The 25,151-nt window shown below is 35.0% G+C and overlaps 2 protein-coding genes across 4 annotated transcripts; one reads left to right on the forward strand and one right to left on the reverse strand.

Annotated features, from left to right (window-relative positions):
* The first annotated feature begins 1,076 nt into the window (after positions 1 to 1,076).
* On the forward strand, positions 1,077 to 4,186 carry LOC103491636 (protein MET1, chloroplastic). The gene is made up of 7 exons (XM_008451672.3): positions 1,077 to 1,611; positions 2,359 to 2,465; positions 2,648 to 2,742; positions 2,970 to 3,046; positions 3,153 to 3,273; positions 3,665 to 3,724; positions 3,814 to 4,186. Exons 1-7 carry the CDS (start codon positions 1,202 to 1,204, stop codon positions 3,949 to 3,951), a joined length of 1,008 nt encoding a protein of 335 aa, XP_008449894.1. The 5' UTR covers positions 1,077 to 1,201; the 3' UTR covers positions 3,952 to 4,186.
* A 647-nt stretch (positions 4,187 to 4,833) lies between these two features.
* Positions 4,834 to 24,545, reverse strand: LOC103491634 (lysine--tRNA ligase, chloroplastic/mitochondrial). Of its 3 annotated transcripts, XM_008451669.3 has the most exons (14): positions 24,124 to 24,545; positions 23,802 to 24,020; positions 23,375 to 23,486; positions 22,225 to 22,333; positions 21,440 to 21,497; positions 19,430 to 19,498; positions 17,872 to 17,979; positions 17,205 to 17,297; positions 17,021 to 17,125; positions 7,457 to 7,663; positions 6,940 to 7,034; positions 6,139 to 6,229; positions 5,542 to 5,718; positions 4,834 to 5,150 (listed from the first exon to the last, which is right to left on the reverse strand). In XM_008451669.3, the coding sequence occupies exons 1-14, from the start codon at positions 24,397 to 24,399 to the stop codon at positions 5,058 to 5,060; spliced, it is 1,812 nt and encodes a 603-aa protein (XP_008449891.1). In that variant the 5' UTR covers positions 24,400 to 24,545; the 3' UTR covers positions 4,834 to 5,057. The 3 variants fall into 3 exon arrangements, with proteins under 3 accessions (XP_008449891.1, XP_008449893.1, XP_008449892.1); XM_008451671.3 differs by lacking the exon at positions 7,457 to 7,663 and having other exon boundaries at positions 24,124 to 24,541; XM_008451670.3 differs by lacking the exon at positions 19,430 to 19,498 and having other exon boundaries at positions 24,124 to 24,540.
* Positions 24,546 to 25,151: the final 606 nt, after the last annotated feature.

Here is a 25,151-nt window from a genome sequence, read left to right on the forward strand (position 1 = left end):
GAAGACGATTAAAAAATCACATGAGAAAGATTTATGCTTTATGATTTGTTACACTAGCAGTAAATATTTCATTAGTTTTTTTATTTATATTGACTTTTAGCGATAATGATAAATTTTTTTTATATTTGTGTAAAATTAAGACATCAATATTCTTTTGTCTGAAATTATATTTTGAATCTTGGTTATTATTTTAAAAAGTAAAACAATATTGTTTTGTTCTATTTGGTTATTATTTATTTTTGCCTTGCTCTGTAATTACTTTGGCTATTATTGAATGATATATGAGGATAAAATAGAAGTAACCAAAAAAAAAAGAGAAAAGAGAAAAGGCATGCGAAAATTTTAAATTATCTTCTAAAATCACAATTCCCATGCTTAAGGTTGTGTTTATAAGCACATATACAAAAATACACGTTACCCTATTATTTATCGTAGAATTGTTTATATCAGTATTTATATGTTCTCTTGTTTTTGCTTTTGGGTTGTCTATTTTTTGAAATGTCCAAGAATTTGTAATTTGGCTGCGCACTCGCTAGTCAGGTTGACTATTTATAATGTTTTGATTGTTTTTTTGGATAGGCCCTAGAGGTTGGAGCGTGGATTTTTGGGAGGATATCCCCGTTGTTTTCTCCTCTGTTCTTGAAGAGAGATTATAATCTATTGTAATTGTTGCATTCTTATTTTCCGAAAAAACAAGTTTTTGGAGAAAATTCCAATCATAAGAAATGTCAATCCTTTTCCTTTTATCTCTCTCAACAATTTCTTCTTTCTAACTAATTGTCTTGTTGATAATGTCGACAAGGATTAATGATTGTTGTCTCGAGGTGGAAAGGAGATTGTTGCTATCGTGTTAACGCAACTTTCATTTCTACCATTTTGACACTTACAATCTCATTCTCATTGTGCACTTGATTCTCCGCTTATTCTAACACCATTTAAAATTTCAATAATTCTAATTACATTCTTGTGACCAAAAGAAAAATAGAAAATAAGAATGAAAATAGGGACAGGTGTTGGAAGCATATCGGGTAGATGCGGGAAATCATAAGAGCCACAAATGTGTGTTGCAATCCGTTTCTGTTATTTAGGACCAAAGAAATCGAACGGAAGTCTCACTCTTCCTTCCTTGGAAATGCATTCACTATTACATCTAATCCCCTCTTGAGTGTGAGCAGTGAGCAGTGAGCAGTGAAGAATTTTGATGTTCACCACCATGTCTTTAGCTCCCCATTATCTCTATTCTTCACGCTTACTTCCCAAAATTTGCCCTCCTAACCATTCCTCTTCCTCTTCCTTCATTCTATGCTCTCAATCCCATTCCCATCCCAAACTCTCTCATCCACCTTTCTCCACTTCCTTTTCAACTTCTCATTCCCTTAAACACTCACCTTTCATCCTCAGAGCATCCGATACAGAATCCAAAACCGACACTGATTCAGATGATCCTAACCAACAACCTTACGAAGAGTACGAAGTGGAGCTAGAGCAGCCTTATGGTTTGAAATTCGCCAAGGGCCGAGATGGTGGAACTTATATCGACGCCATTGCTCCTGGTGGTTTTGCCGACAAGACTGGATTGTTCACCGTTGGTGATAGAGTTCTTGCTACCAGGTTCCTCTCAGTTCAGCTTTTCTTCATCAATAACTATTTATTTCATACGCTTAGCAATTTTGAATTGTCAAAGAAAAAACTATAGGATGTGCTTTCGTCCATTACCTGCGACTTTTCAAAACGGTGTATGCAGGTTCAATGCATAACTTTTTCTTTAAACATCGTCCCTGAATCTTTATTTGTGGCGCCTGGATGAACCCTGAGATAGCGTGATCACCATCTCCGTTATATTAACCTTATGCGCTTTCGTTGCTATGTTCAAAATCACATATGAGACTAAAAGCTTATTTTGCAACATTCATCACTTCCGACGTTGAAATTATCACAATCTAGATAGGTTACAATAATACAACATGCAACTCATATCCTTGACACTAGAAGAAGATGAACAACGCTTCAAAATTGGATTCTTGTTGATTTCTGTATTCATCCTAATGGAAGTAAAATGAAGCTTCCACAGGTTAGAATTTTAATTGACCCAACTGTTTTAGTGAAAGGTGAATTATAATGCCATGTGCTCATAACTTCTGTCTTCTTGTTGTTGTTGCGTGGTGTATTTTTGTTTTAAAAGAAAGTTCAAAGAAGAAAAAAAAAAAGAGAAGACTAGTTTGCATGATTTCTACATATCTCCAACAAACGTGGCTTAGCCTAGAATGAAAATGTGAAACAGAAATATCCTAGCAGAAACATTCGCAGCTTTTCTTCCATGGTTGGGATATGATAAACAAAATCGCTTCATCTATGCAGTGCAGTATTTGGTACAGAAATATGGCCCGCTGCTGAATACGGAAGGACAATGTACACAATTCGGCAAAGAATTGGTCCGTTACTCATGAAAATGCAGAAGAGATATGGTTAGTTATCAATCACACTCAACACATGAATAACCCATAGCAAATGAAAATGAAGGATGATCAGATTTCTTATCTTAAATTGGCTGACGACTTGTATATATCTTAGTTCACAAAAAGACATAATACTCTTAACATCCTCTATAAATATGACCTTTATAAATTGTTTGTGATTGTTTTTTCAGGAAAAACAGATAGTTTCGGTGAGTTAACGGAAAAGGAGATAATCAGAGCAGAAAGAAACTCGGGCGTAGTCAGTAATAAAGTGAGAGAAATTCAAGTAAGTGAATGTTTTCTATTAGCTAATAGTATCCTATTGAGGCAAGTAACATCTCCATTCTCTTTCCTCATTTTTCTAAGCTTGGCAAGTAAGTATCATGCAATACTTCGCAGTTAGCAGAATGTCAGTGAGGACTTATCTGGAAAATATGAGCTGCGAAACATTGATTTAGCATTTAAAATCTCTGCTATATTGTTGGCATATTATAGGTCTAATTGTTGTTACAGTTGCAAAATGCCTTGAGAATGAAGGAGCAGAAAGCACGCAGAGAAAATGACCTACGCCAAGGGCTGCGTCTCTACAAGTATGTGGTGTATATCCAACTTATCCTCTCCCCGTATGGTTTACTTTTGTAGTGAAGACACATCAATGCCCAAATTCCTACTTTCTTTCTGTTTTTTCCCCTCAAGGAATGCTAAATATGAGGAAGCCTTAGAGAAATTCGAATCAGTGTTGGGATCAAAACCAACTCCAGACGAAGCTTCGGTTGCTAGTTACAATGTTGCATGCTGTTATTCCCAACTAAATCAGGTAATGCTTTTGCTTTAATGTGGAATTTGTTGTAACAATATCTAAAATTGCAATCTCATGTTGAATATGAAACTTCGGCTTAGGTTGAGGTTGATGTAGATTATACAATAATTGTTGCCCATAGTTTATTTAGAAAAGTCATTTGTGAAATGAAATAAAAATAGTATTTCACTGAACTTCAATTTTAAATTAGAAAGAAATAGTAGATTTTGTTAAATGAATATTAGATTAGTGAGATTTAGCTACAATGCTTATTATTTCAAAGTACGCAATCCCATGACTTTAGTTTACCATACTTCGTATAGACCCATTTGTTTGTTTACGTTACCATCTTCCTAGACAAAATCACCCAAAATGGGGATAACTGATCCCCTATATAATGCTCAAACAGTTAAAAGCTGGGCTATCAGCACTTGAAGACGCCTTGGGAGCAGGATTTGAAGACTTTAAGGTAACAACCGCTTCAAGTTTTGAAATAATATTACTTGCATTGGACAATTTGGGTGGAAGTTGTGAAAGTATTACTTGTATATTTGCCAGAGAGTTCGGACGGATCCTGATCTATCAAACCTAAGGGCATTAGAGGAATTTGAGCCTCTTGTGAAAAGGTTTGACGAATCATTTATCAATGAGAATGCCATCAATGCCATCAAGTCCCTATTCGGCTTCAAAACATAAAAACAGACTCTTCTACATTAATCGTTTATTAAACAATTCACATTCTTGTTGTCACAACTTGTATATAAGTATCCTGAGCTTCTAGCTTTTAGACGAGTAACAAAAGAATTTCCAGGGAATTTGTTCCCATAAGGAAAAAACTTTACATATTCATATTGGTGATCCTATACACAGTATAGCTATGTTGAAGAAACCTGTTTGTGTTCAATTAATTCCAAGATAGTCAGTTTCTCTATCTGAAAGCTGAAACTTGATTTTAAGTTTAGGTTATGAAAGTTAATGTTAAACCATGGAAACTAAAAAAAACCAACCAAAATCAAAGTCAGTTTAAGAATTGTTTGATTTTCCAGTTTCAGTGAGTTGGTCGTGAAGCGTGCTAGCATCCACGAGTGGTGCAAGTTTGGGGTATGGGCAATGATATGTTTTGTTTGTTGATTATATATCGTTACTCCTTACCTTGTCCATCCATGACCCATTTTGCCCCAACCTACAACCCCAGCACTTGGCTAATAATCAAGGCAAATCGGTTAGATCAAATCAACTATCAGTTTGGAGCAGTTTGGTTGTATTTCTTAGGTGGTTTTGTTTCAATTTTTGTTATTCTTTATATGTATATACACAGACAGTTCAGTTTCGGTTAGAAAGTCCAACCTAACTGCTTACACCCCTTAGATGATAAGGTAAAGATTCATGTACTATCGCTGCTATATTTGGACTCCTTTTCCCCAAAACATCCGTGATCTACGATTAAAGAAGAAAAGAACTGCTAAGTAAATTCTGAGAAGGTGAAATGCAAACTTGCACGTTTGCCAATCAGATAGGGTACCCCAAGTCCTATTCATCCACCCCAATCATCCAGGGCTTTTGAATTACAAAAGTAAATTCATAATCATACATAAACTTTATTATTTCAAAATCTCAATCCAATCCACAAAACTGTAGTGCCCTTTTACGGCAATAAATGGATAACAGAAATGGACGGCAAGCCTCAAATAGCACATCCAGATGCATAAATGTGAACTTACGCCATCTAACTGGTCCTACTGCCGAACAAAACTTGGAGTTTAAGAACAAATCTTGAGCCTCTCATGTCAATCGTTCTAAAATTACTGCTGACTTTTAAGCACAGGAAAAGCAATTACATCTCGAATGCTTGCAGAGTTTGTCAGAAGCATCACTAATCTATCAATTCCAATTCCCTGAAAGTTAAATTCTTTCATCAGTTACAGCGAGGAAAAGGGATAAACATCCAAGTACAACGAAACATCCATCGTATGTTCTACAATTTAATTATAGATCAAATATCAGCTCCAAATTCGGTAATTTGTATGCACTTGAAAATTTTAGACTAGTTGCTTGCACATGGGAGACTTCAGCAGCTGGTTCTTAAATGTTTGCACGTGGAAAAACTTCAGAGCAGCTATGAAATAGCTATTCAAGATACTTTCATTGGCCACTTTCTAATCTATTTTTTCTGTGATTTTATTATGTCAAAAGAATGGAATGATCTACAGTTTCACTAGCAGTGCATTAAGGATCCCATCCAAAATGAAATACAGAAAAGCGGACAGACAGAAAAGACAAGCATACCAGTCCAGATGCTGGTGGCATTCCATATTCCAGAGCTGTAAGAAAATCATCGTCAAGTGTCACTTCATAAGAATCATTCTCATCTTTTGTGCGATTGAAGTCCAAAGAGTCTGTTCCAGAAACAGCTGAGCCATGCTTCTCATTGTGTTGCCTGATCTGGTCTTCAAATCGTCCTCTCTGCCAATTTTGTTTTTTTAAAAAAAAAAAAAATCATTACAACCATTCCAATTATCATGGAACCGGAACACTATAACTTTCGAATAGAAACTATTATTTCTTGACATGGCATAAACCAATAATGCACAAGTATACCAAGCAAGAAGAATAGAATGCTCATATGGAGCTTTGGCCGCACATTGTTATGGAGTTAAGCGCATACCAAAAACCGATTCCTTTGGTAACCTTTTGATTGAGAGGGTCTATACAAGATGGAACAAAGTACAGGAAAGTAATCTTCCAAAAGGTGATAGATTATCCAGTTCAATTTGACTTCAGTACCAATGTACTTTCTCTCTTTCAAATGCCATGAAATTGGCTAAAAAGTTTCATCATGTGTGCACCCTTCTGACATTAATGATTGACATAATTAACTCTTACCTGATCAATAGGATCGGTCAATTCGGAAAATGCATTGGCCAGCTCACGACCACAAATGAAAAGTTCAAATCTTTCTGTGAACCCTGCATGCCTAATAATGCACAAGAAATGAAAATTTTTAACCCCTCCCATGTAAGAAGAAAGAAAAGATATATAGGCCAAGAAAAGACATTCAAACAGCTGTTGGTGTAAAGATTTGACATCTCCATCATGGTCATCCTCCAATAATTTCCAAAAGAGGAGAATAGTTGAATATTTTAGGATGGAAAACAAAATTGATACTGACCCAGAGCTTATTTCTTTGGAGTTCTTGTAGATTACTAAAGGAATTAGACAATACGGCTTTGTGTTTTAACATCAGGAGTGGATATCTTGTTGTAGCACAAACTTAACTTAGGACAGTATGCTCTGTAAATTATGTTTTTATGTTTCTGATTAAATAATTAGTTGTTTTGTGTGAGCACTCGCCCATATTTTAAATGGCAATTATCTTTCTAGTCCTACAAATGAATCTTTGTTTACAAATGGAATGGATAAATTTGACATTGTTGCGCACACAGAAACCTAGAAGACTACAGGCACCTACAGTTATGCATGACACTGATTTACTTGCATCTTGCTGTAAACCCCGAATAGGGACAGGCTAGTTAGATAAGCAATAGAAAAGCAATACTCTGGCGTATATAGCTCAGATTGGAATATTGTAATACCTGATTCCCTCTGACATCTCATTACACCAAGAATACATGAAACACAAAGCTAAAAATATAGATGATATGCATCATGTGGCCTTGATGATACCTTCTGTGAGGTTTAGCCAGAGGAGATATCTCAATAGGGTAATCCAGAACAAACGTGGGTTGAATGAGTTTCGGTTCCACAACAAGCTCGAAAATCTGGCACATAAGAAGCAAAGCATAAGGATTGGATTAAATAAAGACAAACCTTTTCTTCTATAATAGGAAACTGTATCATAAGAAACTATGGGCATAGGCCAAAATAATACCCAATCTATGACAAGAAAAATACAAGAAATCCCTCCAATTGAAAGGATATAGACCAAAAGAAGAAGGGACTAGGGAAAATCGAGAAATCCTCCAACTTATCATATAAAAAATTTAAACCTCTTACAAAAGTAAAAAAGAAATTTATTGACACCCATATGGAGGCCGCAAAGTGGAGAAGTTATGGGATGACAACAAATGAACCAACACGAAGGGACTGATTGCATCCATAAAGTTTCAAGAGAACTAAAATCTTCTCATAACATAATGTACAAATGTAAAGGTAAACCTCCTAGATAGAGATGGAGCATAACCTCAGATAGCAGATGCCCAATGGATTGGCTTGCTTCAATAGAAGTTGTATCCTTACCATCAAGCGCATCCCCAATGGTCCTCAAAGTAACTTCTTTGGCAACTTTAAGGTCATTTCCAAACTCATTTATATCTATCCCAGTGGTTTCTTTCACGAGGTTGTGCATTGTTTCTCTCCTCCAAGGTCTTTCAAAGCATATATCAGTTCCCTACATATTAACCACAGTATAAGGTTCGTCTTCTAATTGACCGATAATCACTTGATGGAGTCTTTTGTAAATGCGGCATCTTTCTATATACTAGTAAAGAACGCGTGCGACCGACGTGAAAATCACACACGAAAAAAATATAGTTCTAATTTAATTTTATAAAATTGGAATAGCCATTTCAATATTTTCATATTTATATCATTTTTATATTCACATCGTAATAAGTGTAAAATGAGTTTATTCAGTAAAGAGATAATTTTGTCATCTTTCGAATGTATTTTTGAATTGATTTGTTTGCATAATTCAAATTCTATTTCTTAACATCTTAAGCTTACATGTTGCAAACTTAACCATCTAATATCTATATATATCTAAATAAAGTGGAAGATAGAAAGGTTATTAATTGTATGATAAACATATAACATTATGTAATATCAGTTATGGAAAGATGGAAAAGTTACATTATGACCCTATAACATAGAACATTAACTAATATTGGTTATGGAATCAAAACCTTTTTTTTTAATAAGAAGATGTTAAAGTTAACGAAGTGTAATTTCTATCTTGTTGAATGTAAAAATGACCACAAACATTAAATCTATGTGAATGACAAAATTGCAACTAAAGCAAAACTAAAAAGAAATTATAATGAAAGGGTAAAACATCCATCAAAATCATATTTCTTTTGAAATTATGAAATTATAAATGTGAAATCATAATTTTTTTTTTAATGATTTTGTAGGGAAAAAAATTAAAAGAACACATTTTATTACCTTTGTGTATACTTAATAAATTCCAACAATATTTACATTATTTTAACAAAATCAAAGTATAAGTCGTTCAACCATTTCATTAATAAAATAGCTTTAATAAAAAAAATTAAATGAAGAAAATGAGCAAGATTCTCATAGTTTCTTTTAAAAAAGATTCTCAATATTATATGATTTAATTCACGAATGTACATGTCCCCAACTTATGTTGTGTACTAAAAAGAAATCTATAAATGAAGGAATATACACAAGCATACTTATATATAAAAAAAATAGACAACAAAATTTTAAAAAAAAATTAGAAGAGAATAGAAAAACAAGATTTGATTTCTTTTTTACCCTTAGCATTTTGTTGAGACTTGTGAACATGAATGAAAAAAATGAATAGGATATTTTACCCAAAGGCTTGAAAAGGAAGAATTTGAAAGGTTGAAAGAGATACAAAAGAGTTAATATGAGAAAGGAATGTGAATAGTAGGGAGAAATGAGACAATAATAACAATAATTAAATTCAAATTGTAAAATAAAGTTAAAAGGCAAAAGGAAGAATTTGAAAGGTTGAAAGAGATTGAAAAGAGTTAATATGAGAAGGGAACGTGAATAGTTGAGAGAAAATGAGACAATAATTAATTTAAAATTAAAAAATAAAGTTTAAAGACAAATTACAATAAAACCAAGGTAGGAAATAAGTTAAAGAACTAAAAGAAAGGACAAAATTGGAAACAAAAAGTTTCTCCACTTTCATCCTTTTATATATGCTATAGAATAGATATAGCAGATGTAGATAAAAGGGGTTATAAGGGAGAACCTTTATGGGAAATTATCAAAAATAGGATAAAATTGGAAAGAGGAAAGAGGAAAGAGTTTTGGGATGAATTTTAAATTTAAAGAATAGTAAGACAAATGAGTACATGAAATGTCAAAATTGCCCCCACATACAAAAACCCTAAAGTTCCCTTTTTCTCTTCATTTATCTCACGCCTCAACACCCTAAGATCAACCGCAACTACAACTGAAAGTTGGGAGCTCTTGTTTGTAATTCTTCTTTTCTTTGGATTTTTTTTGGTTTTTTTTTAAGGTTTTGGGCAAAAAGAGAGTGAGGGTATGATTTATGTATTTGGACAATGTTTGGACGGAAAGGGGAATGTAATTATGTTTTTGTTCATCTACGTAAAAGAAATAAAGTTTATAAATTTTTTGGATATGTTTTATATAGTTTGGGCGATGCTTGAATTTGAAGTATTGGATGAATGATGTTTTTGGGTATACAAGATTGGTAAAATGAACTTCCAATAGTAGGTAAAATTAAGAACTCCAATCTCGTATAGGCTATGAACAACTACAAATTGAACCATAAACTCCAGGAATCAAAGCAATGTACCAACTACTAAATGCAACAAAATCAAAAGTTTCAGTTAGAAAGAAGTGGATTATAAGAAATTAAAAGGAAATGAAACTGAAAATTCATAAAAAAAAAGAAAGATAGTGATCAGAGAGCAATTACTGGCAAGTCTTGTGCTTGTCGAAGAGAAAACTCGAAAGCATGTCAAACATCTCAGCTTTCAAAATTGGAATTTCTAACGTTTTTATTCAAAATTATTTATCTCGAACATAGAATTGATTTGAAATCACCTAAAATAAGTATAGAATTGATTTGAAATTAGGTATTTTTGGTTTAAATCAAATGTGTGCAAGAGGTAGAAATTCGATCTTGGAACACATAGTAAAAATTTGGAATGTGCAAGATGTGTGCAAGATATATGCGAGATGTGTGTGAGATAATACATATGTACCTAATAGGCTTTCTAAACATACGTAAAAGCACTCCAAAGAACTTAAAAGCAGTAGAAATTCGATTTTGGAACATATAATAAAAATTTGGAGTGCATGAGATGTGTGCGAGATGATACATATATACCTAATAAGCTTTCTAAACATGCGTAAATGCACTTCAAAGAAACTTAAGAGGTAAAAATTCGATTTTGGAACACATAATAAAAGTTTGGAATGTACGAGATATGTGCGAGATGTGTGCAAGATGTGTGTGAGATAATACATATATACTTAAAAGGCTTCATATCTCGCACACATCTCGCACATTTCAAATTTTTACTATGTGTTCCAAAATCGAATTTCTATCTCTCTTAAGTTTTTAGTTACAAATTTTTATCTCACAAGTAACAAATTTTTATGTAACGGATTTTGAACACATACCCTCATGTGTGACTACCCAACAACAACAATGAAAAGTATATAATTGACTTGAAGTTGGAAATTTCAAATTTGAATATTGCGAGATGTTCGCGAAATACAAAATTATTAGCTAAAAACTTCCTTAAACATGTGTAAAGCACCAAACATCACCTAAAACAAATATATAATTGATTTGAGATTGAGCATTTAATATTTGAAAGTTGCGAGATACAAAAAGATAAAAAGGCTAAACACTCCTATTAAACCATGTGTGTAGAATCGTCCTAAATCACATAAAACAAGTATATAATTGATTTGGTATTGGATATTTAAAGTTTGAAAGTTGCAAAATGTTTGCGAGATACAAAAATAATAGCTAAAACGTCCTAAAACATGAATCATTTTAAATCGCATGGAAAGGTATATAATTGATTAGGGACTAGACATTTAATGTTTGAGATTTGTGAGATACTTGCGAGATAAAGAAAATAACATAAAAAAATTCTAAATATATGTCAAACAACCCTAAACCACTTAGAACAATTGTAAAATTGATTTAGGGTTATACATTTAAAGTTTATGTTTCACCAAGAGAACAAAGGAGAGCATATGTCAAAAACTAAGAGGATTATCTATTATCTATAACAGTTAAAAAAAAAAAAAAAAAAACCTTACTAAAATAACAAGAAAGTTGTTAAAAGAGTGGCTACTAAATTCAAAGGAGTTGCAAAAGAACTTGGGGGAAAAAATAAGTTAAAAAGAGAAGTTAGACAGATGAGAGAATGTGAAAAAATAGCATGTTTCACATTTTTTGGTAGAAAAAGAGATGAAAAGAAGTTTTTCATGTAAAGGCCATTATAATACTCATATTTGTCCTAAAACTCAACTTTTCAAAAAGTAATCCCGAAGCACTTTACACCTCCTAGTTTTGTCTTATTTTTCCCAATTTCCCAACCTTTATCTACCTATTTTATCCTTTTTTTTATATCAATACATATTTATTTTACTCTTAAGTTCAATAATGGGTTACTAAAAGTTCAGTTTAAATTATAACTAATAAGTCACAAATCGTTTTAATTATATAATTATAATTAAAGTAAAAACCATTTCAGCATTAATGAATTGTAATTTTCCAAATCATCTTGAAAAGTGTAAAGGTCACATAAATTTTGAAAGAAGACAAAAATATCAATTAATTAAAGTAAATAAGTAAATAAATTTAATTAAATAAATAGTTATTAATAACTCCTTAAAAGTTACAATTAATGTAAAAATCACATTGTAGTTAATACATTGCAACCTTTAAACTATCTTGAAGAGTGTTTGGTATAAAAAAAAATTAACAGATAATTTTCAAATATAGTCAAAAGTATGGTTGATAGTTAGTTCGGTTCTGTCGGTTTTTGGATCAAACAAGAACCAAACATTGATGAACATCTACTAGTGTTTGACATACACTATCAACATCTATCAACGTTTGACATACACTATCATCTATCACTAATTATGACATACACTGTCTATAATAGATTGTAAATTTATTGCTTATTTGGGAAATATTTATCTTTTCCTTTTTTGTATTTTTTTTCCTTTTATATTATATCTTGTATTAAGTTTGGGTTAAGGAAATAAGAAAATGATTTTTCTCCTAGAACCACATGTATTATATCAGTGATGTCAGGAGAAGAATAATGAGCCAAAAGAGACGCCATCTCTAAGAGAAGCATTTGCAGAAGTTCGACGTGAGGAAAATCGAAAATGCTTAATGATGCCCGAGAATAGATCTTCTGTTGGACAAGACACTCCGGGCATGGTAACACAGTTCATTTCGAGATAACAAGTTCAAGAAAGGCAATCGGCCTTAGTGCAACCACCGTAAGAAAGTGGGTCATGTACAAGATACTCGTCGAAAAATTCATGGCAAACTAGCATATTGGAAACCAACAAACAAAGGTAACGTCCATGTTGTTACTCCCTCTTCTCCACATCCAACAACTTCTGTTGTTTTCTCCCAGGAACGATTGAAGTGTTGAGATGTTGGGTTACTCCTTATAAGATAGATGGATTACTCCTCTCATCGCCAATTGGTTTTGAGATGGAACTCCATACTATCAAACATGGAAGTGTTACAACAAAAGATTGGTCACCTCTCATTCTCAAACTCTACATCTTCAACATCAGTCGAGAAATGATCTAGCAATCTTGCCCATCAAGGTACCTCCTCTTCTTGTTTTTCTGTGAAGCATAACAAGCAAAAACCTTGGACTGTGGATTCAGGAGCATTCATTCATATGACTGGTGATATCAGCTTATTCCATCAAATCCAATCCCTACCTGGGCATTCCGTCCGTTCAAATCTCTGATGGATCTCTCATCAATATAACAGGAACAAGGTCAATAAAATTGACTAATGACCTCATTCTCTCAAACATTCTTTATGTTCCTCAGTTGAACTTCGATTTGACTTCAGTTAGCAAGCTTACTGGTGACTCAAACTGTATCTCTAATTTTTGCCCAACTTTGTGTGAATTTCAGAAGGTGGATTCGGGGAAGGTGATTGGCAGTGCTAAGCAACATGGTGACCTCTATCTTCTTCAGGAAACTCATTCTCCAAGTTTGGTCTTCAGTCATAGTCTTGAACAAAGTCAAAGTCCTTGTCAATTGAAAGTCAAGTTATGCTGTGACATTTTCGTATTGATCATCCAAATTTCTTGTGCCTGAAAAATTGTTTCCCAATTTATTTATCAATAGAAAACCGAGCTTTTATAGGTTTGAACCATGTTAATTCTCTAAACATACGATAATTGTTTGTCACAACGTGACTTATCAATCTCGATCGAATGAAAGAGCTCTTCCCCTCTCAAATAGCTAGGTATCTACCCTGGGTGACCTCTATCCCACTGGAACTGAGTTGGGAGTGAACCCCAAATGGACGTCCTAACAAACCATAGTACGCTCGGCTAATGGCAAAGGACGACCTCAAGTTTCGGTGCCAATCAAAGCATCTTCTTAGCTTTTGTCAGTGAGCTGTCTGCCTTTGAGTTGATGATAACCTTTATCTCACAGGCAAGAGTGTGAGCAAGGTGCTCTTTGGCCTCAGTTTACCTAGTTCACCTTCAACAGAATGAATCTACTCCAGTGCTTCGAAAAGAGGGTTCACCCTTATATATATAGTGTTTTTCTGATGATTGATTAGCCTATCCCGACTATCTTGTGCTTGTACTGGAGACACCAAGCGTAGGATATTTGCGATAGGGAATTACAAAAACCAGAGGTTACTCTATCCAGTGCACCGATGGTTAGCTAGTGTCCTCCGTCTCATCCGATGGTACGTCTGAAAAGCTAGCTCCTATCCAAACCACTCCTAGAACAATCTAAAATACAATAAACTAACGAGTCTGATTTCTTATTGTATTCTTTTTTGTTGGTTGTTTGCTTCCTTTGAACCTCTCGATCGGACGTTTATTCTATGGATTGAAAGAGATAGGTGGCCCCTTTATCTATCTAATGTATCAGCTGATGGGTCCCGTTAATTCCGCTTTAGCAACTCATATATTGTTTGGGGACTTGAATTCTCACAAGGCAACCAAATGGAAAATATCTCGGTTGCAAATGGATTTTTAATTAAGAGACTTAATCGCTAAAGATTTTGCCCAATCATATGGTATTGATTACCAAGAAACCTTTCCTCCAATAGCAAAATTGAATACTATTCGTGTTCAGTTCTCTTTGGCAGTAAATCGGGATTGGCCAATTCACCAACTTGATGTAAAAAATGCCTTCTTAAATGAACTTGGAGAAGAAGTTTATATGCAAATTCCTCCCAAAATGGAAGACAAGTCTAATGGCAATCTGGTATGCAAATTGAGGAAGTCTTTGTAAGGTTTAAATCAATCTCTGCGAGCATGGATTGATAAATTTACCAAAGCACTAATTAAAGGTGGTTACTCTATCAATGTCAAGCCGATCTTACTTTTTTTTTTTTGAAATGAAAAAAAACTTTTTTATCAATAATAAAACTTAAAGTACAAGAGAGTTACACAATGAATGTAGTAAAAAAAAGCTTAGAGAACAATAAGCAATTTGAATTGTTTGTGAAATCCTTAAATAACAAAATTGCAATTTTAATTGAATAGGTAGATGTTATCACTGCATGGAATGATCATGAAGGGATCCTCAGCATCAAAAGGATGCTCGCCGTTAATTTTATATTATTATTGAATATAATAATTCAGAATAAATAATGTCCTTTTATGCAGGAAAAGAAAAAAAAGAAAAATACATAAATGGAAAATACATTAAAGGAAAATAATAATAATCATAAATCATAATTTTCCTTTTAACACCCTTCCTCAAACTCGAGGTATAGAATCACGAAAAACTTGAGTTTGTGAATAAAACGTTCAAATCAAATCAGCAGATCTAAGATAAAACCAAAAACCCATGAAGAACGAAAACAAAAACTTCTAGGTTAGAAACACAGCCCCTAGCCACGAAGAACGAAACCAAAAACTTCTAGTATAGAAACATAGATCCTTGTATTGAGATCTATAACAAAACCTAAGAAGAACGAAACAAGAACTTCAAGGTCGAAAACAAGATCCTCATAAAGAGATCTAAACAAACCCCACAAACGATTGATTTGAAAACGAAACAAAGACCCATTATTATTATTATTTTCTTTAGATTTTCCACAATTGCAAATGAACCAAATCGAACCAAACCAAACTAATTAAATTGAACCGAAATCAGGCAAGTTGATTGACGTGAAGTAAATGGGCTTGACTGAACTAGAATGAAAACACCACCAAACTAATTGAATCAAAGCTAAACAAAGCTTGTATGAACTGACGTTGATGACTGAACCAAATGCTGCATGATCTTCACAGAATGGGGAGCACGAACGTGATTCAAACAGTCTGTGGCGACGACGGATCAGATCTGGAGCGGCCTTAGATAGGAACAGAAAAGACAGGAGCTAGGCGGAATACAAGCAGAACAGCGAACTTTGGTTGTTGTACGCGAACGAGCAGAACGGATTTGAGACCGAGGTGCAAATTTGTTCGACGACGGATTGACTGAGTTGCAATATGAAAGCTCAACGACGTGGCCTGAAGGGCGTGTGAAGTCGAGCAAGGGTAGGCAGAACAAGACTTGTTACAACAGGCAAGCAACAAGTCTGCCTCCTTCGATGACTAATCGTCGAAGGCAGAGATTGAAAGATGTGACAGCTAAAGTTCAATGAGATAAAATCCCAAGTTCCGATACCATGTTAAATCACTAATTCACCCAAAAGCATAAGCGAATGGTTGAAGGCGAATTTAATTATATATATCACTAACACTCCCTTACTTGTGGACTTGAAAATATTTGAAAGGCCCAACAAGTGAAAATCAATTTTAATTAGGGAGGAAACAACAATATAGGGGCTTGAATATAGGACCTTTTTGGACCACCGGCTCTGTTACCATCTTTTTTATCTTGTCGATGTCCCATCCACAAAGGTTATTGGAAATGACAGAAACCGAGCCAACCTACCAAACTGAAGTCGGTCGATTGGAGAACGAAAGGGGTCAATTGGTGTCGGGTTGAGAAAGTTCCAAATCGAAATTTCAAAAAATATTTCAACGAGTTAAGCCGATCGATCGATGTCTACTCATCGACGGTTGAGATCAGATTGAACACTTACTAAACCTACCATAGTCGGTTTGGTAAAAAAAAAACCGACTTAGACTAACTGATTATCGCTTCTAATGGCACGTGCCTGTCTGATGAAGGCTGACACAACATAACGAATGGATGACTTGAGAGGAAGGTTCATGATGGTCTCCCAGTGCCACACAGTAGGGATCGTGGCGCGTACTAGCAGACTGAGCTTCAGTGATCTCCTCGTTCCTGATGCTGAAGATAGTCAGCGACATTGCCTCCATCTTTAGCAACTCATCACTTACAATTCATTTTATTTAATTTTATATTTAAAATTAATCTTGAATGATTAAAGGAAACATTTTAATGATTTTGACGATGGAAAAAGTGATTTTACTTTTAACCATTGTGGAATCTTACATAAAATCACTTCTGATTGCAAGCTATAACTAAAAGGGGGCAACTATATCATATGTAAGAAATATATATTTCACAATAGGGTTCCATGTTGAACCATTCAACCTCTCCGTCTTGGATTGTTCTTCTATTACCCAAAGCCAAAATTTCAAGGAACTTTTATAGCATTAGTCTACGAGTTCTCTTTTAAGATATACCATTTAAAAGGTCCTTTTATTCTATTTCATTGTTTAAGAACAACTTGTTAAATAACAATTTTGCATTTTTCAAAATAAGTACACCATCCACGCTGGCATAAAATAGAATGTAAAAATGTTGAATTGGAACATACCTGGTAATCAACAGAAAGCTTCCCATGGATAGCAAGTGCACAACGAGTAACAATTTCTTCCGCCATATTCATCATACTCCGATAATCGGAATATGCTTCATATATCTATGGAGCAAGCCATAAAGTACTGATTAGAATTCATTTGCAAGATGTAACTTCAAAGAATGATCAAAAGAAAGCTTGCCTCGATAGATGTAAATTCGGGATTATGACGAGTGGAAATTCCTTCATTTCTGAATATGCGTCCAATTTCATATACTTTCTCAAAGCCACCAACCTGTCAGCAACAAATAATACATTCAGGATAATACTATATCTCAAATACAAGGTTTGAGCTGATAAAGAAAGGGTTATCTAACATCCTCTTATATTACATGAGGATTTTCTTAATGCCTTTCAAGATCAATATATGAAGTTGAAAGAACTTTGCATTCCTTTCTCCGGGAAGCTTAAAATGGCAGCAAGATTTCTCACTTAGCAAAATGGGATCCAGTCAATGGTCTTGGCATTGGGGGCTTGAAAATTTAAAATATAGCTCTCCTTGTCCTAGCTAAATGGGGTTGGAATTTTATTTTGAAAAAAGATTCTTTTTTTGGAAAGGAAACACGATTTTGAATGGATAGGCTTCTTCAATGATAACTATTTTTTAGCTTGTTTGGAAAGGGGTCCCCCCACCCCATGCCAGTGCCTTTAGGCCTTTTCCTTTTGAATAGATTCTCAGTTTCTTATAAAAAAATAACGATGACCTCTGTTCGCAAAAATCTTGAGAAAAAGAAACTGTCGGGATAAAATAAGGGACCGGTAATTTCATTCTTTGCAACAATGCTAAAAGTATAATATCAATAACTCACAAGCATCCTCTTTAAATGGAGCTCAGTAGCTATTCTTAAATACAGATCTCTCCCAAGGGAATTGTGGTATGTAACAAAAGGCCTTGCTTCAGCTCCCCCAGCTGCTCCCTAGTTGATTAAACAAATCATAAACCAAGTAAAAGGTAGTAGCCACATTTGAACACTTAAATTTATAGAGTAAATACATAGAAGAAAATGGCAATTCATCCATAATTTAAAAGATGCTTCTTAACATTCAGACAATCAGGACCAAGTCAAAAGTCTCGTGTATGTAATAATTTGATAGCTACAAATTTATCGGTTTTAATTCTCTGTAAATGAGCTGGCTCTGATAATAACATAACTTGGATCAGTCTTGCAAGTGATAAATTTTTTTTCTTTTGATATCCGTGAGTGTCCGAGCCAGCTTACGCACACCTCAATTGATCTCACGGGACAACCGCTTGAACCTACAACATTTGTGTGTCAAGGAAAGTCGTAGGAAATTAATTACTAGGTAGGTAGCCACCATGGATTGAACTCATGGCCTCTTAGTTAGATATTGAGACTAGTCTTGCAAGTGATAATTGATGTAACGTTTAGCATATAAAGACGTAGAAATGTTTGGTTTCAAAGTTCCTTCAAAATACAATTTTATCAAGCAGTTCATACTTCTCAGAAGCAAGATGACAATATAGTTTAGGACTGCCATACGCTAATTTCTCAGTGTTACGTCATACTGCAAGCTGTCAAAACTAGTTCATACAAAGTACCATTTAAAGGGCAGTTTAAAAAACTAAAGGCTAGACCTCGAATATCCGTCAAAAGAAGTTAACATCCAATTATTAATGCCGTCAGTTTGTTTGTTGTGTTTTGAGGCCAAGGATGTTTTTTGTTATAATACATGCTATTATGTATAGGTGCCCATGTCCTTTATTGTATTCGGGTGGAAAGAAAATGGCGGATATGGTTCATCATATGATCATTTTTTAGGCTAAAGTTTTCTTTCTTTTTTTTTCCTTTGTTTTTTGACAATTTACAATGTGGGGGTCAAACCTCACACCTCGAGGTCGATAATACAAGGTCATGCCAGCTGGCATATGATCTATTTTTTCAGCTATAGTTTTCTTAGAGGCTTCTTGGTGTAAAAGTCCTCCCCCACTCCCCTCTCCCCTCTCATCTTTTATTACTGTAGGCTGTAGCTTTACTTTTTATTACCCAACTGGAGAGGTTTTTGTAACACTTAACGACCCTTCCGTAATTTCAGATGAAATTGCCTCTTCTCCAAAATATAAATAAATAATGAAAATTGGTACCTGCATGTGTGCACGTACACAAATTATCTCATCAACTAAAGAAAAGAAATTTTAAAGAGGCAGACAACCAATCTAGCAAAGGAGATATTAGATCTTTGGTGTAAAAATAAAAGGAAAAGCAATTTGAGGCCACGTCAAAAGAACAAGGATGATTAATTAGTTCTAATTGATCCTTAATTTTCAAATTTGTAAATTAATCTTCCTAAGATTTTTTTAATTTATTAAATTAGATATAAATTTAGACTATGAAAATTTTCACAAACCTGTAGGACTGGAGTCTCAACTTCAACAAACCCTAATGATTCCACAGTTTTGCGAACCTCTGATATTATCTATACAAACAACAGATAGCATTGAGTTCTAAGTATTACAAGACTTGACATTATTTTTTGCAAATATTACATTGTGCGTGCAGGTGGGATTAGTAAGGGTCTTAGTTTGGGATATTAGTATGCTATTGGTAGAGGCATAAGAGTAATTAGCTAGGTAATTGGTCGACGTATTTGATTATAAATAGAGGAACGGGGATTGAGGGAAGGGAAGCAATTGTTAGCATACTCAAGGTAAGAGATACCAAGTGCATTATGCTTGGTTTATCTTGTAGTTCTTGATCCTTTATATTTCACTATATTACAATTCTTTATTCTTGTTAGGTGGTATCCTAACAATTGGTACTAGAGCAAGTTCATCCTGGAGTACCATTTTTGGCAATGGGAAAAGAAAAGCAGTGGCCATGGAGAGTAACTACTATATCGGGTTGTTGATCATAAGAGTGAGATGGAAGAAAGAGGAAGAATTCCGTGGTCATGGGAGCCACTGCAAAATTGAGTTAAGGATCTTCAATGACAAATGGTGGAAATAAGAAAAAACAGTGGGAGCAAATGCAACAAACTCAAAAAGAAGAGCAAAAACGGGATGAGAATATCGAGTTTGTAACTGAGACCAAGACTGTCATTAAAAGATTGCTGATATCTAAAGCCCGAATAAGCCTTTGGTGTACGGCAGTGGAGGCTCCAGTGATTCCATCAGAGGTAACAACCAGATGGAAAATATGAAGAAGTAGTAGAGGAAAGGAGGAAAGAAAAATATACCCGCAAAAAATAGTTGAGGCAAGCAAACAAAGAACTCACTGAAGGACGTCAGGTTGAAGAGACAGAAAGACAAGCAAATAACGTTAAAGAAGGATAAAATTTGTGACTGAAGGAAGAAGCAACAAGGAAAGACACAATATTCACGAAAAGGTGAGGTGACCAGCGGATGAAAAATGGGAGGAAACACTTGCTAATAGTCACAGGTAGGCAGTTGAACGTGTTGGAACTCACTAGCGGGTGGATGAAGAAAGTTTTCTTCTTTTCCTCAAGGTTGAAGAGGACAATTGGCCACAATGGGGAGAGAAGATGCAGGAGGTTCATTGGCTAGTAGGATGGGAAAGACTAAAGAGATTGGTGACAGAAAACAACCAAAGGAATCAACTCTTGTCACATAGATCGACCGAGGAGGTTGGATGTTGAAAACTACAGAGGAAGGTAAGTTGCGGTGGACAAAGAAGGATTGAGGAGGTAGCAAATTTTGTGAGGAGATAATGGGGATGATTTGAATCACGTGTGTTGTCGAAGAAAAGTGAAGTATGGAAGTACGGAAGCAAGTTGGTTACTCTTGGCCCTTGGGCATGTGCTTAAACAAACGTTTTTGGAATAGGCAAAAAGCCTAAAATTAAATAGGTTAGCTGAGCTTATTAGGTGTGGGCTAGCCTAGAAAAATTTGGATCGAAAGCCCTACTTCACAAGTAGTTTTTAATCATTGGTCCAAATAGGGTTGGGTTGTTCCCTTTGGTTGCATTCAAAAAGATTTGGCTCGTTGTCACACCAATGGGACCATGTGGAGATAGAAAGGTCAACCCTAGCTATCACCTCATTTGTCATCCATTGTTTATCATTGCTTGCCAACAATTGGTCGCTGTTGCACCTAACCATTTGTCACTCTGACCACCGCCGCTGGTTATAAATAGCAAGGGGCGAGGCCATTGTTGAGTGATTCTGGACTTGGGTTAGTATACACAAGAGGGGAGGTTCCAAATGCCTTACAATTGAAAGTTCTTGTAATTTTTGATCATTTATATTTCAATATACTTCAGTTCTTGATTCTTGGTATCCAAACATATTTAAACCTACAACTTTTTAAATGAAGTGAATAGAAGAAAGCCACAAGCTTAATTATATAGTTATATGTACAAGTTACAAATAACTATAAGAAATAGTTAAAGCCTACATCACCTTTGCTCTTTTCCGAAATGTATCAGCTACTTCGGGATTTGCAATCATATCTACGTACCTAGAAAAAATACATCAATTCAGCTATGCAAAATAGCATTTCTAACCGAAAGCATATTTCAAATGTACGTTATTTGTACTCATTTGAAGTGCATTGTCTTCGTATTATGAAAAATATCTAGATAGTGAAGATTATTACATGTGAAACAAAAGGTAAATATTCCTCCATAGGTAACTGATGGTGATAATATTTAAAAATAATAATAATAATAATAATAAAGGAGAGGAAACACAAAAGAAGAGAATGAAAATTCCCTCATAGCCAACTTGATTTTCATAGACATTCTAAGGTTTTTTAAAGAAAGGGGGAGGCCCAAATACCCACATCCGGATCAGAGGGGGTTTTCACAAAAAGGAAGACCCTTGAAATATATTCGTAAATCCAATTTTGCAAATTTCTTTCTGTAAGTTTGTGGAAAACCTTTATGGCAGAAAATATTGCATAGTTTTCTCCTTGGCAACCAGTGATTGATAAGGTTCAAAAACAAATAGATAGTTGGAATTTAACAAGAGGGGGCAAATTGACTTGATGTAACTCGATGTTATCAAGTAACAAGAATACCTCTCTCTATGTTTCCCCTTTGGGGTTATTTCTCCGTTGTTTCCTTAGAAATAAGACAAAGAAATTGATTTTCAGAAGCTTAGAGCAAAAGACATATCGAGAAGTGCTTGTCCAAAAAAATCAGAACTTTTTCAAATATAAAAGAAAATAAACAGCCAAAGATTACCTTTGGCGGTAGCGCTTATCAACATCAGTTAAACCATGATATTTGTCAGGAAGTGGAAGTAATGACTTTGTCAGGATTTCAAAAGAATTCACACAAACAGAAAGTTCCCCTGAAGAAAATGAAGGACAAAAACTAAAATGAACTCACAACCAATCCAAATGCCTAAGAAGGCGCCAATGCAATTTGGTTCCACGTAGAAATATGCTCTCTAGTCTTAAATTGAATATGTACATAAAGGAACACAGAGAACTAATGCATAGGTAAGTGAACTTTACAATTCAAAACCTGTATACCATACCGAAATTACTCATTTTATTATGATTCCTAGCATAAACAATGAGTATGAAAAAGTCATGACCATACTTTTTTCTCTCTTATTGTTCTAATCTAAGTACAATACAAAACATTCCTTATATGGTCTCGAATACCATTCTCTCATTCGAATGGCACAGAAATACTCTTATGGCCCTATGAAACTGTCCAGTGCGTGTTTCTTTGCCTATTACAGAGAGAGAAATAGTAGGATTTTTCAAGATAAGGAACTCTCCTTGGATTATTTTTGGAAAGCTATCGTCGATGTAGTTTCGGAAGGGAGGTTTCTCTATTCTGGCCTTTAAGCTGTTTTTCCTTGTAATGTTTTTGGAAAGCCATCTTTTGGAATCAGGGTGATTAGCCACATTGTGTGCGTATGCGTGTGCGGGTTAATTCGATCAAAGTTTTACTCTCAAGATCATGGATAGATGGAAAAAATACAAATCTTTCAAGAAAAACATAGCTTTTATCAATGAAATTTTTGTATTATTGTTCACAAAGGAAGGAAAAAAATGATCGATTTTGGTTGACAGTTTCCTATGCAACAGGTGGATTAAGCTAGGAATAAGATTAATATTTGAGGTTCTCTCCTAAGTCCTAATTTCAAGTAAATTATGAGAAATCAGTTCTTTTTTCTGATAGCTACATCCAATTAGTGTTTCACTTCCAAGACTCTAGCTTCCAGAAGTTAACTGTAGAAACTTTCCTTGAGTTGGAATCCCATTCTAACTCAGGATTCTTTTGGTTCTGAGCCGACAGTAAAATGTGACCTAACCTCCTGAAAAAAAAATCGAAAAACGTGATCTAGTCATTTTGAAACAGTAGCGTGAGGACTCACCTTTCTCGGTTCGCTTAATTGAACCTCGAACACCAAGAATATCTCCAATGTCAACGAGATTCTTTAGATGATCAAACTGATCATTTACGAGCCTTTCCTTCTCACAGTAAAGCTGAAAGGAAAGTTCAACCAATTATGTTGATTAAATGGCCCATGCTTAGAAGAGCAGGAGTAAAAAAACCTCTTCAAAAATAGCACCTTAATCATAAAGGATATAACTCAAAAGTAACTAAAAAGACGTCAAATGATCTACCAATTATGTTCACCGTCATCCAACATCAAAATCAAATTTCCCCTTCTTAAAATAGTGCACTGCTAAATAAAACTAGTATTTTCTATGCACGCCAAGTTTCACCGATCCTAGCAAAGACTTGAGTGGACGAGGTAATAGCGAGCATATGTGCGTGAAGCAAGCGAGTGTTCGAACCTGAATTGTACCAGAATCATCTCTTAACGTCAGAAATGCAAGCTTTCCAAACGCTCGGCGAGCCACAATTCTTCCAGCTACTGACACACAATCCGTATCGGCATTAGACTCTTCGCCATTACCTAGATGCTTATACAACTCTTGCAGCTGATTAGCAGTATGAGTCCGGTCCCACGTATATGCATAAGGTTCGAAGCCCTTGCTCCTCAACTCTTCAACCTGACACAACAGCATAAATGTCCAGCACGGTCAAGAAAGTCCAAAGAAAGAAGAGGTGTGGAGGGGTAGAGTATGGTGCATTTATAAGTCGATAGAGAAGAACCTTCTTTAAGCGAATTGCACGAACGGCCTCCCTGTCAGACGTGGAAGAAGGTGGCGACGTAGTCGAGGAGGAAGAACGGCGGGTGCGACCTGAGAGCTTAAGCTTTCCGTCTCCGGCAGTGGAGATTGCAGCGGAAGAACAGCAGCGAAGGAAATGGGCGGAGCGAGAAGATTTGGGAACGAGGGCAGTGATGGTGGAAGTGGAGGAAGGTAAGCGAATGACGTGCTTGAAGAAAGGCTGTGAGCATATCGTGCCGTAGGGCTTCAAAGCTTCCATTAGCCTAACTCTCGACCCTCACAATTCCTCTTCCTGTTCCGCTGTCAGTAAAACATCAACTCGAATGACCCCTTATCCACTCCCACTGCATGTGCCCATTGCATTTGCCGCCACCTCCCATATCAGTGATTGACCCTATCACTATCCACCCATTACACCCACCTTCCTAAAAAGAATTAAAATAGTGTTGACAAAAGTAGAATAGCACTAACAGTCTTTCCAACAAGATTAATGTCATCCGTAAAAATTTGGCTTGCGTTTGGGGGAAGGGTTGATTTAGGGAAGGGTTAGTGTTAAGATAAAACTAGTGTTAAGTTAAACCTAGTTTTATCATAACCCTTGTTTGGGGGAAGGGTTTAAAAAGGTAGTTTTATGATAATATGTGTTTGGGGGAAAGGTTAGGTGGAAAGAGTTAATGGGGATTTTATGATAAAATGTGTTTGGGGGAAGGGTTAGGTGGGGAGGATTAATGGGGATTTTATGATAAGATGTGTTTGGGGGAAGGGTTAGGTGGATAGTTTAATGGGGATTTTATGATAAAATGTGTTTGGGGGAAGGGTTAGGTGGGTAGGTTTATGTGGATTTTGTGATAAATTTTATTTTGGATAATTGTTAAATGGGTTGGGTTAATTAATATTTTTAAATTAAATTGTAAATATCATAAAAAAATTATTGCATATTTTTTTACGAAATCCTCGAATCCGTCTTATTCTCCTATTTTATTTGTTGTATGTGTAATGTTATTAAATTAA

This window comes from Cucumis melo, chromosome 5, assembly GCF_025177605.1.
Source record: "Cucumis melo cultivar AY chromosome 5, USDA_Cmelo_AY_1.0, whole genome shotgun sequence".
Taxonomy (NCBI): Eukaryota; Viridiplantae; Streptophyta; class Magnoliopsida; order Cucurbitales; family Cucurbitaceae; genus Cucumis; species Cucumis melo.

What these genes read in the sequence shown, in the direction of transcription:
- LOC103491636 (XM_008451672.3), top strand. Translation starts at nt 1,202, where the DNA reads ATGTTCACCACCATGTCTTTAGCTCCCCATTATCTCTATTCTTCACGC. An exon ending in ATAAAGTGAGAGAAATTCAA is followed by an intron (nt 2,743 to 2,969) that starts GTAAGTGAATGT and finishes TTGTTGTTACAG; the next exon opens with TTGCAAAATGCCTTGAGAAT. An exon ending in CAGGATTTGAAGACTTTAAG is followed by an intron (nt 3,725 to 3,813) that starts GTAACAACCGCT and finishes TATATTTGCCAG; the next exon opens with AGAGTTCGGACGGATCCTGA.
- LOC103491634 (XM_008451669.3), bottom strand. Translation starts at nt 24,399, where the DNA reads ATGGAAGCTTTGAAGCCCTACGGCACGATATGCTCACAGCCTTTCTTC. An exon ending in TCCATTTAAAGAGGATGCTT is followed by an intron (nt 17,298 to 17,871) that starts GTGAGTTATTGA and finishes TGTTGCTGACAG; the next exon opens with GTTGGTGGCTTTGAGAAAGT. An exon ending in TGCCACCAGCATCTGGACTG is followed by an intron (nt 5,151 to 5,541) that starts GTATGCTTGTCT and finishes TTTAACTTTCAG; the next exon opens with GGAATTGGAATTGATAGATT.